This window comes from Lagenorhynchus albirostris, chromosome 8 (genome assembly GCF_949774975.1).
Source record: "Lagenorhynchus albirostris chromosome 8, mLagAlb1.1, whole genome shotgun sequence".
Classification (NCBI taxonomy): Eukaryota; Metazoa; Chordata; class Mammalia; order Artiodactyla; family Delphinidae; genus Lagenorhynchus; species Lagenorhynchus albirostris.
In genome coordinates, this window is record NC_083102.1 from 36,978,303 (window position 1) to 36,995,127 (window position 16,825).

Genomic DNA, 16,825 nt, shown 5'->3' on the forward strand with positions numbered 1-16,825 from the left:
CCTTTGTAATTATATTGAGTCCACCCTGATAATCAAAGAAAATCTCCCCATCTCAAGATTGTCAGCTTAATCACATCTGCGAAGTCCCTTTTGCCGTGTAAAGTAATCTATTCACAGGTTCCCAGGATTAGGACCTGGACATCTTTGGGGAGGTAACGGGGTGCCTGCTACACACATGAAGGGCCATCCAGCTCAACCATGTGTCCAATGCATGAATGTCCTCCTGAGGTCCCTGAGGATGGTTTGCTGGCTTGTACTTGAGTATTAATAATGGCCAAGATCACACCATCACATCTTACATCTTCTCTCAAAATGACCTCTTTCATGTTGAACTCGTCTCCCTCTACCTTCTATCCATTGGGTTGAGTTTCTCTGCTTGTAACCTCAACATTTTAAAATTCAGTTAACTCTCGTCTCCCTCATCTCTCCTCTGATGGGTCCCTTCTCCATATCATTTATGGTCTGGATGATACCGTTTCTGTCTGTCTCTGTCCTAGAAATGAAATCAGTGCTTCATAATTGGTCTGACCAATCAGGGTGGGACTGTTACCTTCCTTGCTCGAGGCACTAGTCTTTTGGAGACAAAGGCTGAATTGCACTAGCTTATTTGATGGATGTTCTCATCCTATTGAATTACATTTTCATGGCTAAAGCAGAGATACGGATAGTACATTGGGCATGATTCTTAATCTCTATAGTTTAGTTTCCTCATCTGTAAAATGGAAAAATAGGGCCTTTCTATAAGGTTAATATGAGGATTTAATGAGATATTCTACTTGTAGCACTTGGCTATAAGTACCTGACTACTGTCTATCTGCTACTATCTACTACTAAACATCATCATCATCATAATCATCATCATCATCTAAGTTCACAAAAACCCGGAGTCTTTTATGTATGTTCTTTTGTTTTTAAGAAGGACAGGAACTTTTCTTTTCCAGTTCCAAAAATAACAGCAAATATCTAGCACAGAAAAGGCACTGGACTAGCCCCTGAGGCTGGGGACAGTGGTTTACTTGATGTGATGAACATGTCCTCTATGCCTTTATCCAGTTCATTCATAGGACAGAATCAAGGATCAGGTTTTCAGCTACTGATAAAAACCTCTTGCCTGTTGAGGTCAAGCCATAAATCAACCCCATTTGATTGTAGTCACTGAACTCTTTTTGAGTTTGTTCCTATTACTGTGGCCTTATCTCTATCTCATCTACAGTGATGTTTTGAGAAGCCTTCACATGTGTAAAGGCTTCCCAGTCAGTGGGCCTGTGAAACAGAGAGAAGTGTCAAGCACATCAAATTTACAGAGCAATAAATTTAAGATGTGCAGGGTATTAATAAACATTGTCAGGCAAGTAGCTTTTCACGATTGGTGCTATGACTCCATTTCATACTTAGTTTATGATTTCTCTCCTAATTACCCAAGGTGCTTTCTTAACACTATTTGGGCTTATTAGTTTTCTTCAGAGCCAACCTCAAGTGTATTGACTTTAATTAGCACTTGTTTCAACTTTATCCTTCTGCATATTTTGGCAAAACGTGGCACCTTGCAGTATTAGAACATAGCAAGCTGCAGATTCCTGGGGGGACACAGGCAGAATGGCATTCAGGAGAAATGTTCTTGTCATGTATTCTCTTTTCAAAGAAATCTTATTTTAGTCTACAAGTTTTGCAAAAGATAAAGAGGGTTACAGGGACAGGGACAGTGACAGTTAAAGAACAGAAAACTAAAACATATGTATAAGGTGTTTTAATTTATGAGTGTGTTACAGTCCAGAACTTCTTTTGTAAGTCACAGAAACAGCAAGCATGACATAATAGTCTCGGCCCTCCTACTGCCTCTCCCATCCCTACCTCTCTGCCTTTACCCCTCCCCCACTTTCATAACACAGAAACTTGAGGCCCCAAGGTTTATCTTACCCTGTCTAGACTAATGTCACAGAGAATAGACAGTAGCAGAGAAAGACTTGAATCCAGATCTCCTTATTCCAGTCTTCCTGTGACCCTACCTTTTTTTAGGCTTATTTGAATTCAGAAGAGAGAGAAGAATCCAGCAAAGTTATAAGCTAAACCAGCTCTAGGGGTCCACTTGGGAAGCAAAGGCCATTTTTAACTTTGGTCCCTTTGGAACACACCATAGCTTCCACAGATGTCTCATCCTCTTAGTGAGGGCCTCTCTCATGTGACACCCCCTCTCCTCCATTCAACACCCCGTTTCCTCTTACTTTTATCCATGGCACTTAGCATTATTCAGTGTGCTCTGTGTTTTACTTCTTTGTTCAAGACCTACTCCTACTAGAATCCCTCCACAGGGGAGCCATTTTTGCTTTGTTCACTGCTGAATGTACTGGGCCTAGAATAATATCTGGCACATAGTAGGTGCTCACGGTGTATTTGCTGAATGAATACACGAAGAAAGAATTTCCTGGCACTGGCAGTATGTTACTGTCCCCCCACCCCTGTTCTTCTGTAGGGCCAGCCTGCACACAGAGGGGGGGGAGACAGGTTGCCTTGCAAACCTCCCTCACCACCCCCGCTCCCCACCCCCCGTCTTTGCTTAAGTCAGAGTTGCCGGTCCTTCCAACAGCTGAGAGTTGGAAGTCCCCCTCCCAAGAAACACTTCCTCTCCATTTTGCGTGACAGTTAATCCCCATGTAGCTTGGACAAGCTAATCACTCATTACAAGAAATTTCTAAGGTAAAAACTCCTGTAGCTGTACTTCCCATTAATCAGTGTGTGTTTTATAGTCTGTGTGTAAGCACGGCCACTCATCATGTGTCACCTCCTCCAAGAAGCAAAGGAATTTTACTACTGTTAACTAACATCTTTTGCTCTGAAGTACCTTGATTTTTGTGTTGTGTTTTTACCTGCCAAGTCTGTTCGCGGGAAAACTATTGTCAAGAATTTCCTCTCGGATTGTTGAAATAGCACGTGTGCAGACCATTAGCGTTGCAGACCTGTTTTGAGTTGAAATTGATGGCTTCAGAGGACAAAGTTTGTGAGCTTATTTATTCTATAATGTAATTGTTAAAATAAATAGCATTGAGAATGTGTTATGTATGTATGAATACATATATATAAAATGATAACTTTATAGTAATTAGATGAACTGAGTTATAAAAAAACTAGAAAACTTGTAAAATTTACTGGACCATTTTCTCTTAAAATTTTTTTTTAATGGATATGGTTAAAACAAAAAACCTTCAAAGCATACACATATACTTTTACATGTGTTGAAATACGTTGCTTTTCTCCTGGAATTCCAAGTTCATTGCCTTTCCAGGTTGATTTGTATGAGTTGTGTGAGAGTACTGAGAAATTCATAAGACAGAGACCACTGTATTAGTTGTTTCCACTAATGTATTCCTTATATACTCTTTGTAAAGGGTGGGTGAGACGTCATCCCTTTTAGAACTTATTCAGTTTCTCTCTTTTATGGCCCATCTGTTTCCTGTTCCGCCAAAGTCATTTGCAAATGATGTTCTCATTAAAAGTTGGTCTTTATGTAGGAAGGTGACCAGGCACACCTGTATTCCTCCATGTTTTTGAAAGCTAGGGTACTTTCTTAGAAACACTTTGGTCAGGAAGTTTGAGAAATTTCCCAGGTGTGGGCATATTTGTATGGTTATTGTTCCTTCCGGTGATTTACTTTCTTAAGGAGAGATTTTTTAGTAGCAAAAACATATATTGCGTTTGGGCCTTCAAATGTTGGAAAGCTATGTTAAGTAAATTCAACCTTGCCAACCTCACCAACATTTACCTTCAAAAACTTTCTAGCCACACTTGGTTTACTTACTTCTCATGTCTGTATCCACTCACTGCTTACCCCTAATTTACTTCTCACAGGAGAGATCAAAGCATGCTGCCGAGCGTGTTCGCCTCACGCTGCTAGTTGGCATTATATTCTATTTTTTTCTTGCAGGAATAAGAAAGGGGGGCAAGGTGAAAAAGCATTCAAGTTTATAAATAGCTAATGGAGAAACAAAAATAGATGATATATGTGTACATAGACTATGTCAGTTTGAATCCAGGGCCCTTCTCATTTGTTTTATAGCTTGATGGCAAGAAATATTAAGCCAAGTGTGTCTGTATGACTGACTTATTCTACATCTGTTCATAAACACTACTCTGGATTCTTCCAGTAGTGAGGTCATTTCATCCACGAATTTTGGGAAAGATTTAAATTGTAACTGTACCCTTTGCAGTCCGATCATTTTCTTCCACTTAGGTATTTCTTCTTCTCTAAATGCTGTGACTATAACGTATTAAGACTAGTTTCTTTGAGCCACCCCTGCTAGGCTGTCATTTTGTAATCGCACCTCATAAATGAAATGAGGGAAATATTGAAAAATGGTGAAATTTGACAACACCTTCCTACCCAGGCCCAGTACTGTCCTCCTAAATGTGCATCTTCAGTATTGCTAACTCAGACTAGCAGAAGCTGGCCTTTGCTTTTCTTGGATGTTGGTAGTAAGGGTGGGGACCTTTTTATAAAAGTATAAATATTGTATATTTTACTGTTATATGTATGCTATAACACTATTTTTATGAACTGAAGTTTTTCTTGATAGAGTACTTTATTACACTTTTTACTATATATAACATGGTCAATTTTCCTCTCCTACTAGGTGAAATGCGGAATGATTTATACATCACTATAGAAAGGGGAGAATTTGAGAAAGGAGGAAAGAGTGTGGCCAGAAATGTGGAAGTTACGATGTTCATTGTAGAGAGTAGCGGCCAGACCTTGAAGGTACGTTAATGCTGGATTCTTTTTGGTAAAACAATTCCACATCCTTGCTTTGGGTTCATCTTTAATGCGATCAGCTAATTTCTGATTTGCATTATTTCCAATCTTATTTTTCTTTTCCACCCCTGTGTAGTTTTTTCTTAAATTATGAAAATGCCTTTTAGAAAAGAAAGTAGAAAAAAAAAAAAAGGCTTTTACAGTTTGTTTGTGTCAGCAATGTCCTCCTAACAGCTATTCCTTAAATGCAGCATTTTTATGCCATTTCATTTTTCCCCTTTCGTCTGTCATAGTTTTGGAGATGCATACTTTTGCTTTTGGCAATTGGTAAAACAAAGCAAAAATCATAGGTCATCCTATGTATTTTCATTTTAACCAAAATAGGGCATGAGGATTAAGCTCTTACTAATTGGGGTTATAATATCAGGTTCCTTTATGGAAGAAGTGTTTCATGTGAGCCCGGGGCTTAGTGAGTTTTACAAGAAGGCACAGAACAGGCTTTTGGCTGTAGCAGGTTGAGAATTTCATCATGTCGTTGACTCCAAATTGGGCACACAGTGGCCCATCTCACTCATGTCACTGAGGTCCTCCCTTAGCCGAGTAGACCCTGGGAGACCAGCCTCAGGATGAAACAGACACAGCCTGTCAGCAGAAGCAAGTGTAGAAACAGGCCCATAAAGAACTGAGGAGATAATTTCACCTGAAATGCTATTTGGGGAGCAGGCAGATACAGCAGAGCAATTGCTCTGCTCCTCCCCACATCATCTTGAAATGAAGCTGTCTTTAACCTGCATATTTCCTTTATTAGGATTTTATCTCCTTTGGCTCTGGAGAGCCACCAGCTAGCGAGTACCACTCCTTTGTGCTTTATCATAACAACAGTCCCAGGTGGTCTGAGCTACTGAAACTTCCTATCCCTGTGGATAAATTCAGGGGAGCGCACATCCGCTTCGAGTTCCGGCATTGTTCCAGTAAGTGTCTGGCAGGATTGTCTCCATGGCTTTGTTGTGCTGGGTAGTCTGCTAACTGAGCTGAAACAACAGTGTGGGCTAATCTGTAGAAAGTGTGTGACAAACCAGAGACCTGCACAAGAGAGAAACGAAGGTGAGTGAACTCCTGGGAAGTGAACGGGCTCACTTCTCGAAGAACCAATAACCTCTGTGGAAACATAGATGCAAGAGGGGAAGGAAACAGAATACCTATGGAAATCTACAGGGTTCTTCTTAAGTTGGTCACTTTCATAAAACCCAGTCCATCACTCTCACAGTCTGGAAAGACTAGATAGAAAGAGAAGATGCAGCAGTAAAGACCTGACTGGCTCAGGTGGTTTTAGGCAGTCCTGACCCATCTGCTGTCTCTCCAGCCAAGAGCTGATCCAGCTCTCAGACAACTCAGGAGAACCCTCGGGGACTTTCCTAGGCATGTGAAGTCACTAGAAAAGCCTCTGATTGGCTCCAATTCATATTGATTTGCATATATCTACATCACCATGCATCCTCAAACAGTATTCAAATGAGGATCAAGTAATGTCAACTCAAACAAGTCTTAGAGATGATGTGAAGTAATTTCCCCATTTTATAGATCTAAAAAACCCAAGACATACAGACGTTACAGGATTTATTCATGTGGACATTACTTATCCATAAAGTTATCATTTCCTGTTGTCTCTATTTTAATTCTTTTGCATTCATTACCACCCTCTGAAGCCCCCACTCCCTGCCTCCACCAGCCCCCAGTCTAGGGATATTCTGGTTTTCCCTGTGCCCCAGAAGTGTGCACTTTTGGTAGTGTACATTGTGACCAGAGACGGTTCTGGTGAATCTTGCTTCAAGAGCAGTATAATAATCAAGAGAGGGACTTCCCTGGTGGCACAGTGGTTAAGAATCCACCTGCCAATGCAGGGGACGTGGGTTCGAGCCCTGGTCTGGGAAGATCCCACATGCCGTGGAGCAACTAAGCCTGTGCGCCACAACTACTGAAACCCGCACGCCTAGAGCCCATGCTCCACAACAAGAGAAGCCACTGCAACGAGAAACCCACGCACTGCAACAAAGAGTAGCCCCCTCTTGCTGCAACTAGAGAAAGCCCATGTGCAGCAACAAAGACCCAACACAGCCATAAATAAATAAATAAATAGATAGATAGATAAATAAATAAATAAAATCAAGAGATAGAGAAGAACCACATTATTGGGGAAGCAGCAGGCTCCTCTCCAGTCTGAAAGGAATGGAGGCATTGCCAGTAGATATGTGCCTGTTACATCGCCTGAGTGCTATGTAACTCGCCCAAGATTCAGGGAGAGGAGAAGGACTTTGTCTTGTTGTTGGGACTTTGGAATGTTTTGGAATTAGCTCAGAAGCTCCACAAGTTATGCTTTTGTGGATGTTTCAGAATATAGGGAGATGGCTAGCAGGGTCTTACCATTCTTCCAAATTCCTGGAAGAGTTTCATGGGTAGGATTTAAAGTGAGAAAAAATAAAGGACTCTCCATGGTGCCACACCATTCCTTCCACCAATCTTTGTTATAAATTCTCACTTGGGCCTAAGATGAGCTTTGAGCTTTAAGGAAGAAGAAGAGGAAAATAAAAGTGAAATGGGAGAAAAAGGAGGAAGAACATTTGGAAAAAGTTACTATAACTCAGAACTTGGAAACTGGACTAAAGGTGATTTTCAGTAGAACCTGTTAGATCTCTGCCATCTTGTCCTTGTACTTCAAACCTTGTCCACAGGGTTTTGTTTTGTTTTGTTTTTAATGTTTGTTGTTAAAATTCAGAAGAAACAGCAACATGTAAAGAAGAAAGAAAGTCCCTACAAACAATCAGTGTAGTCATTTTATCACATGAACTTCCAAGTGTTCTTTGTGTGTACATGTATTTATTTTAAAATATTTGTTCATGAAACAAATATTTATTAAATACCTGCTGTATGTCAACCATTTTACTGGGCGTTGGAAATACGTCAGTGAACACAACAAAATACCTCCTCTCATAGATCTTTCACTCTAAAGAGGGAAGACAGACAACACTTGAGCAAATAAATCTATAATATATCGAGTAGGGTTAAATACAGTGAAGAAGACTGGAGTCAGGTGCTAGAACGCAGTGGTGCTATGTTGCTGTTTTACATAGGGCAGTCAGGATAGAGCTCTCTGATAAAGAGGTGTGTTAACAACAACATAAAAGAAGTGAAGGTGTGAGCCTTTGGGTATCTGGGGAAAAAATATTTCAGGCATATAGAACCGTAAGTATAAAACACTTGAGGTTGAAACATGGTTGGCATGAAACATGGTTGGCACTGTCAAGGAATAACAAGGAGGCCAGAATGAGCACGTGAGAGAGTTTGGAGGTGAGAACCAGAGAGGTAGCAGGGCAGCCAGATCCCCTGTTGTCTTTTAGGTCATGGGAAGGACTTTGGACTTTATTTGGAGTGAGAAGAGGCATTAGAGGCTTTAGTTTGGAGATAAGTCTGGCTGCTACATGGATAATAGATTGTAGGTGGGCCAGATGGGAACAGGCTATTTAGGGGGCTTATGCAGTCCTCAAAGTAAGAGATTTAAATGGTTTGATTCTTGTCTACAGATTTATTGACAGATTGGATGTGAAAGAAGGAGAAAATTCAAGGTTGACCCCAAGATTTTGGCCTCATTATGAAGTGGTCATTTAATGAAGTGGGGAAGACAACAGGAAGAATCTGTTTGGAGAGCAAAAATCAAACATTCCATTTTAAATATGTTAAGGCTGAGAAGTCTATTAGACGTTCAACGTATCAAGTAGGCAGTTGAATGAGATCCAAGCTGAAGACTTACACTTGACAATGAGAACATATAGTTCAGTGGTGTGCTGTAAATATTTAACCAGCACTCAGGGTGATGGAGAGGGGAGGGGAAGCCCTAAATTATAGCATTTGCTGATTCCATGGGGTAAATACTCCCACCATGGTCAATTTCAAGCTGCCAACATGACGTCACTGATCTTGGAGTTGGGGAAAGATGTACACTGCCAGCTCTTGTGAGCCAGTACAGGCCAGCTCCAGCACATCACAGATGTCGAAGATTTTCAAAGCCATGAGACTGGTGAGATGTCTAAGTAAGTTTAGATAGCAAGGGAAGTCCAAGGATGGATCCCTGGGGCACTGACACCTTTAGATTTGGGGAGAATGTAAAGTAGCCATTATGTAGATTAAGAAGGAATAGCCAGTGAGGTTGAAGGAGAATCGAGGAAGAATAGAATCCAGGAGACTAAATGAAGAAAGTTTTTCAAGAGGGAATTGATCAGATGTGTCAGGTGCCAGTGATAAATAAGATAAGGACAGAGAAATTATCACCTGATTTGGCATCATGGAGGTCACTGAACCTGACAAGTTGTTCTAGTAGATTTGTGCTGTTGAAAGCCTGGCTGGAGTGAGTCAAAGAATAAGCTGGAGAAAAGGAAGGGCAGGCAGTGAGTATAGACAAATCTTTTGAGAAACTTTGCTATAAAGAATACAGGTGAGCAGAGAAATGGGATAGTAGCTATAAAAAAAAGTGGGTCACCAGAAATTGGTTTTTTGGTGGTGTTCTTTTTTAAGATGCAGCATTTAAAGCATGTTTGTTAGAGAGAAATCATTCAGTAGAGAGGAGAAACTGATGTAGAAGAGTGGGGACAGCTGTAGGAGCAGTGTCCTTGAGTTGGGGAAGGAGCAGGGGACCCGGTGCGCAAGGTTAAGAATTCGCCTTGGGTAAGAGCAGTTTAGACCTAGTACAGGAAGACAGATGCAGGTGGGTAATAGGTGGATGCTAGGGCATGTGGGAATTCTCTCTACATGAGCTGAAAGTGAGGGAAGTGTCGAGGTATTGGAGGCTTGAGAGGAGAGGAGACTGAATGAAATTATTGTCTGGAAAAGTAGAAGAGTGAGTTTATTAGGTAAATGTAGGAAGTTTGCCTATCCCGGGGTGCTTCTGTGGTTAGTGCACATTAATTAAACTTAGATTAGTGTAGGCATGGAATGAGCCACAAATTGGATTTTACAAGGGTGCAGTGTTATTAGTGGAAGTGTGGAGAGGGGAGGGGTTGAGGGTATTTTCAAGGAAGTGATTAGAATGATGGACCACAGAAATGGGAAGTTGGAGTGGAGGGGATGGAGGGATGGGTCAATAAACTGGGGGTCCCAGGGGGCAGAATTGTTGGAGTTGAGGTACAAGAAAGAATGAATTGAAAGGAGGTAGAATCCATGAACTCAGGGTTTTTATTAGTAAAAGGGGATCGTGTTATGCATATTATACATAACAGTCCATTCAGTTTATTAATCCTGATCTAATAGCTCAGGACAAAAGGCCATGCACTTCAAACTTTGTTTGGTATTTATTTTTATTTTATAGCAGAAGGCAAATTGGGGGAAACTGTTGCTTTGTTCCTTATCTTTGCTAATTTTATGCATCTTGGATTCTTTTTATCTTTCTGAATTGAATACCAAAAACCACACCAAAATGACAGTCAAATCAACTTAGAAAATTATTTGTAAATAAGTCTTCCCTAAATCATAAGTTCCATACCCAGCATGCTCATTGACATAGAAATCTCTTCCCAGAGATCTTTGCTGTGACTTTTGTTTAACTTTAAAGAGTACTGATATTTCCCCAGTTTACCTCTGGGGTTGAAATCAATGATTTAAAAAGAAGAACCGTTGCTATAATCACATTTTCAGGGATGTCCTCGTGCTAGGGGCCTAAGCTAGCCAGCCAGAATTACTACTCTCTGTGCAGGGTTCCATGTCCCTGTGGTTAAATGCCAGAAGCAGCGTGTTTGTTGCTAGAGCCTCTTGTCTAATCCTCAGGATCACCATATCTGACACCTCTAGTGAGGGTCTTACTGCATCCCAAAGCTGGACTTCTCTATCAAGTATAACCTCTACTTAGGCACTTGTGTGGGAGAGAATAACTGTCCAGCCCATAATGGCTGCCAGCCCTGCAACTCTTCCCTACACGTCTAAATACAAGGAGAGGGTCCAGTTGAACAAACCAGGTTCTTTCCATGCTTTCTCCATTCTTGGAGAAAAGGAAGGTGTGTGGAAAGAACTGCAGTGGTACTGAAGAGATCTAGAACAGGTTACCTGACATTGTAAGATCTCAATTTCCTTCTCTATAAACAATTGCCAATGACCCTTGACATTTCTAGCTGTTGTAATTCACAATTAGGCCTCTGAAAACCTCATTGCCTCATTTCTGACTTCCAGAATACTACTGCAGTAAGCTCTTATCGAACTATAGAATGCTGTTTATGTCTTTCAGCATGCCTCATTCCAAGGAGGTGGCTTCCGTAGGGCTCTGTGTTTGCACATGTGGCTGTAGGGAGAGTTCTGTCATGGACCAAAGCAGAGCTGAGAGCCTCCCTTTCCAGGAGGAGTAAGCAAAATATTGCATTTCACATTCATTCATTCACTCGTTCATTTGTTTACTGTACATTTACTGAGAACCTACTATGTTCTTGGCATTCTTTGAGAGACCAAGCGTAGAATAACTTAATTAGACAAGAATCCTGCCCTCCATGGTGCTTATGTTCAGGAGTGGAGGGTAGGTTGTGAGGAGAAGAAACAGGAAATCCACAAATTAAAAAAAAAAACAAAAAAACACCATAATTTCAGATAGTGAATCCCATGAAGCAAATTAGTCAAGGAGTGTAACTTGCAGATTATAAGGCAGGAATATGGGGTTAGAGGGTGGCTACTGTACATAGAGGTCCCATCATAAAAGCTGCTCTTCATTGTGTAAAAGGAGCTGGCGTGTGTGTGTGTGTCGGGGGGTATATTTCTTGATGATCACGCATCGTCACAGTCTATGTATCTGAACACAGTTGTATAAGCATACACTTAAATAATTGACTGATTTTCACAGGGAATTATACTCAGTATCTTGTAATAACCTATAAGGGAAAAGAATCTGAAAAAAAAAAATATATATATGACAATCACTTTGCCGTACACCTGAAACTAACACAACATTGTAAATCAACTATACTTCAATTAATTCAAAAAAATTGACTAATTTTTTTTCCCCTACAGCAAAGGAGAAAGGAGAGAAGAAGTTGTTTGGCTTCTCCTTTGTCCCCCTGATGCAGGAAGATGGTAGGACTCTTCCAGATGGCACTCACGAGCTCATTGTGCATAAGGTAACGTCAGTCAGATGCTGGGGGCAGCTGTGAAAAACAGGGCTGAATTATTAGCTCACTGTCTTATCCTCACTGTGGAAAAGAGAAAAAAATGACTGCAAAGATACTCTTCTGGAAGATTGCTGACAGGGAGAGTGACTTTTGAGAATATTGTCTCTATACTCTGTCATATTCTAACACCTATTTTAAAGATGATTTATTTTTTCATCTTAATTGAAGTGTAGGTATTTGGGTAAGTCTATAGGGTGACGTTAAAGTCCTTTCCCTTGCTGTGATAGGATTAGATAAACCTTACAAATAAATGTTTAAATATTCCCAATACCTGCTTTCTTATCTGAAGATCTGTATACCCCCAGAAGCAAATTTAACAAGGTCAGCTTTACATTTTTCTTGTCTGCTGCTCTCGCTAAGCAAGCAGAGAAATGGCTGTTCTTTGTCATGACAACTTTAGTGGTTGTTACTTTCTATTTTTTGCATCAAGAATTGTCATTAAAAACATTTGGAATAAAGGATAGTGTAGGAGGCAACAAAAAGAAAACTCACAAAACAAGAGATCCTTAGAAGTTATCGGAGAATACCAGTAATAATGAAGTATAGAATAAAAACACTAGCAACTATGAAAGAGAGAATTAAAGTACATGATCTTCTCCAAAATATTTCTCCTTTGCGTTTCTCTATTTCTGTAAGCACATGCTATTCCAAGCTCTTGTCAGCTCTCACCTGGGCTAACTAGTCCTGCCGATCTGCACCTTATCTCCCTCTAGTCCATTTTCCAGCCAGCCAGGGCGACCCATCTAAGGTGCAGATCTCACCAGGCCCCTTTCTGATATAAACCCACTGAAAAGCTCCCCATTGCCAAGAGGGAAAATTGCAGGCTTTTAGCATGTGTCAGGCTGCCTCTTCCCTATTGCTTCACCTCTCACCACTTACGGTCGTCTACCTAATGCCATAGCCACATCAGCTCTTTCTGGTTCCTCACCTCCTGCCTGCTGGTTCCCCCTGCTCCACCTGGCACTCCTGGCATACCTGCCACCCCCTGTCTCCCCACAGCTGACACCTCCTCATCCACAGAGGCGCACCTTGGCCAGAACCTTTATTCAGGAGAATGGTCCCCACGCCACAGCCCCCTGCTCCCTGGATTTCCAGCTGGCTAAGTGCGCTCCCATGAGTTCCCTGGATATCTGCACACACCTTTTACCATTGTCCTCATTACATTGTCCCATGATTGTCTGGTGATCCCTTGACTTAACTCTGGTAGATATATGAGCCCTTCAGGAGCAACAGCTGTGTCAGAGGGGTTCTGGCATGCGGCAGATACGCAGTGAAGATATACTGAATGAATGAAGGAGATTACAAACAAAAACTTTCTTTACCTTTGGATTATTGCTAGTAAAATCAGTGTCCCTGCACAACACACCTGGCAATTTTTGTTTGTGTATGTATATGTATGTGTATATTTCTTGAATCGTTTATTTTCTAATTGTTTGTTCAACACATTGACTGCAAACCGCAGGGCAGGCCCTCTTCTAGTGACTGGGAATATAGTGGCAAACAAAACAGTTAAAGTCCCTCCATTTCTGACACGTACATGCTCTAGACTTCAAAAGTGGCTTAAAGGAGCTCACAGTGTTAAAATACAAAGAAAAAATATTTTAAAACAGAGTAACCACTAAAGCAAACAGAGGAGCTCAATGCACTAGACACCTGAGAATCTATTTATATCACCTTTAGGTCTGAGGCCCCTTTATGTGATATGGGTAACATGACAGCCAATGTCTTCAGCTACAGTTTTCCAAAAGACATTAATGGTACTTGATATGAATGTTTGTGATCTTGCCTCTGCATACCATTAAATCTTCACACAGAAAAGGCAAGAGCTAAGGTTATCATTAGCTTCCTAATAATATTTAGAAGAATAAATCACTTCTTTATGGCATTTCACCATGTGGGCTCTCTCACCTGTGGGTCAGAGGGTGCTTTTTGGGCAGGTGCTAAGTTTCCAGTCAAGTTCAGGTTGACTTCCTCTAAACTAGTATGAGTAACACCAAGATTCTTACTTGCTAATTAGAGATACCCATATACTTAAAATGCCAGGAGGACAAGTAGCAGAGCTTCCTTCTCCATGTGAGCATTTAGGAGTCCAACTGGTATTGATTCCCAATCATTCTACTCCGTTACCAGGGGCCTGTTGTGGTGCCTTTGGCAGAGCCATTTTTCTCAGAAGTAGAGCTTTGAATCATCTCAAGCCCTTCCACAAATTTTCACTGAATCCCAGAATTACAATCCATAAAGCATTATGAAAATTTATTTGAGCGTCAACAATTTAAACGGCAGGTGTTCCCAATCATCTTTCTCCATCACAAAGGAGGCTGAGGATGGTATCTGTAGATCATCTAATTTGAGGCAGACCTACATTGTGTAGATCCATCAGGAAGCATTAGCTCCACAGAAAAACCCTAAGTAGCTGAGTTGTCTTATGATTAGGGTTATTGTTGCTTAAAGAGGTATGGAATACCTGCCAAGCATAACATCTTACGTTTTTCGTTTAGTTGATGCCATGGTTTTCTTTTTCATAGCACTGAGCCAAGAAGTTCAGTTTCAGCTTAAGGCCACTTGCAGGTTATGATTATAAAACCATATTATGAGCATAATGCTTATCCTTCCTCTGCCATGGCAGGAAGGAGCACAGCCTTCTGATGATTGCAGCCTGGAATTTATTAATTAAAGAAAAATTGAACGAAAAAAACAAAGTTAGGGAGACGAGTGGATTTCAAATTACTGGGTAAAAAAAATGGCCCATTTAATAAGTGGTGTTGAGATGACCACAGTGCGTGTTAGAGGGAAAAATAAAGAGCTGGATCACTACCTTGCTTCTTATACCAAAGCAATTTCCAGATTATATGTAAAAAATAAATCTGTAAGAGCCTACATACTATGAGTGAACATTTTTAGAAAGTTTAGGTACAGAGGGCCTTTCTAATGATGCCTCTCAAATGTTACAAACCAGGTACAAAAAAATGTGTAACTTTGTCTAAATAAAGTTTAAAACCCTTTTATTGATAAAATCATCATAATCAAGGCTAAAAGACACATGATAAACTGAAACATGGTTGCAACACAGCTTACCAAGGGGGGACTATTCCCAGTTTACCAAAAGTTATCACAAATAAGTTAAAAAGAAAAAATTTGCTAAATGTTACAAACAAGCTATTCAAAAATAATAAATGCAAGAATATAAGATAAACATATGAATAATCAAAGAACTGTAAGTTAAATAAAGAATGGGAAATCTTTTGGCCTATTAGGTTGGTAAAGACTTTTAAAACTGAGAATTGGCAAAGAAGATTAAAGGGAAACGAACACTCTTTTGCATTCACAGAGGGAAATGTGAATAGTATTGTCTTTCTGTAGGACAGTTTGGCAATACAATATTTTAAATGTGTATATCCTTTGGCTCAGCCATTCCACATCTTGGTATTTATTGGGAGAAGATAATCAGATAAGGTAAGCAAACATGATTCAACGATGATCAACACAGATTCCTTAAAATATGGAAAAACTTGAAAGTAAACTAAATTACCAATAACATAGGTCTGGTTAGATACATGAGTTAGTTATATCCATATAATGAATGAGATACTACATAGTTATTGAAATAATGTCTAGTGGAAATTTTTATGTGCATAGAAAAATGTTTATAATATATTGGTAAACAGCATTTTATATATGCATACATTTAGTGTAAGACCATTTTTATAAAATTATTTAACTGCATGTCCACATGTATATGTGTACATAGCAATGCTTGGAAGGATGTCCTAAAATATTAACAACGACTTTATTTTTACATTTCTTTCTTTTTTTTCCTTCCTTTTCAGTGGTTCACACGAAAGTTTTCTCTTTTTTTTTTTTACATCTTTATTGCAGTATAATTGCTTTACAATGGTGTTAGTTTCTGCTGTATAACAAAGTGAATCAGCTGTACATATACATACATCCCCATATCTCCTCCTCTTGCATCTCCCTCCCACCCTCCCTATCCCACCCCTCTAGGTGGACACAAAGCACCGAGCTGATCTCCCTGTGCTATGCAGCTGCTTCCCACTAGCTATCTGTTTTACATTTGGTAGTGTATATATGTCCATACCACTCTCTCACTTCATCCCAGCTTACCCTTCCTCCTCCACGTGTCCTCAAGTCCAATTCTATGTCTGCGTCTTTATTCCTGTCCTGCCCCTAGGTTCTTCAGAACGTTTTTTTTGTTTGTTTGTTTTTTTAGATTCCATATATATGTGTTACCATACAGTATTTGTTTTTCTCTTTCTGACTTACTTCACTCTGTATGGCAGTCTATAGGTCCATCCACCTCTTTACAAATAACTCAATTTCATATCTTTTTATGGCAGAGTAATATTCTGTTGTATATATGTGCCACATCTTCTTTATCCATTCATCTGTTGATGGACACTTATGTTGCTTCCATGTCCTGGCTATTGTAAATAGAGCTGCAATGAAGATTGTGGTACATGACTCTTTTTGAATTATGGTTTTCTCTGGGTATATGCCCAGTAGTGGGATTGCTGGGTCATATGGTAGCTCTGTTTTTAGTTTTTTAAGGAACCTCCATACTGTTCTCCATAGTGGCTGTATCAGTTTACATTCCCACCAACAGAGCAAGAGGGTTCCCTTTTCTCCACACCCTCTCCAGCATTTATTGTTTATAGATTTTATGATGATGGCCATTCTGACTGGTGTGAGGTGATACCTCATTGTAGTTTTGATTTGCATTTCCCTAATGATTAGTGATGTTGAACATACATTCATGTGTTTCTTGGCAATCTGTATATCTTCTTTGGAGAAATGTCTATTTAGGTTTTCTGCCGTTTCTGGACTGTGTTGTTTGTCTTTTTGATATTGAGCTGCTAGTATATTTTGGAGA

General features: G+C 40.1%; 1 protein-coding gene across 1 annotated transcript in view; it reads left to right on the plus strand.

Moving 5' to 3' along the window:
- DOCK4 (dedicator of cytokinesis 4) overlaps window positions 1-16,825 on the plus strand; it is a 486,038-nt gene that overhangs the window by 308,833 nt on the left and 160,380 nt on the right. Inside the window, exons 14-16 of the mRNA XM_060156832.1 lie at window positions 4,626-4,750; window positions 5,553-5,715; window positions 11,780-11,886. Coding sequence (XP_060012815.1) covers window positions 4,626-4,750; window positions 5,553-5,715; window positions 11,780-11,886 — 395 coding nt within the window. The remainder of the gene's footprint in view (window positions 1-4,625; window positions 4,751-5,552; window positions 5,716-11,779; window positions 11,887-16,825) is intronic.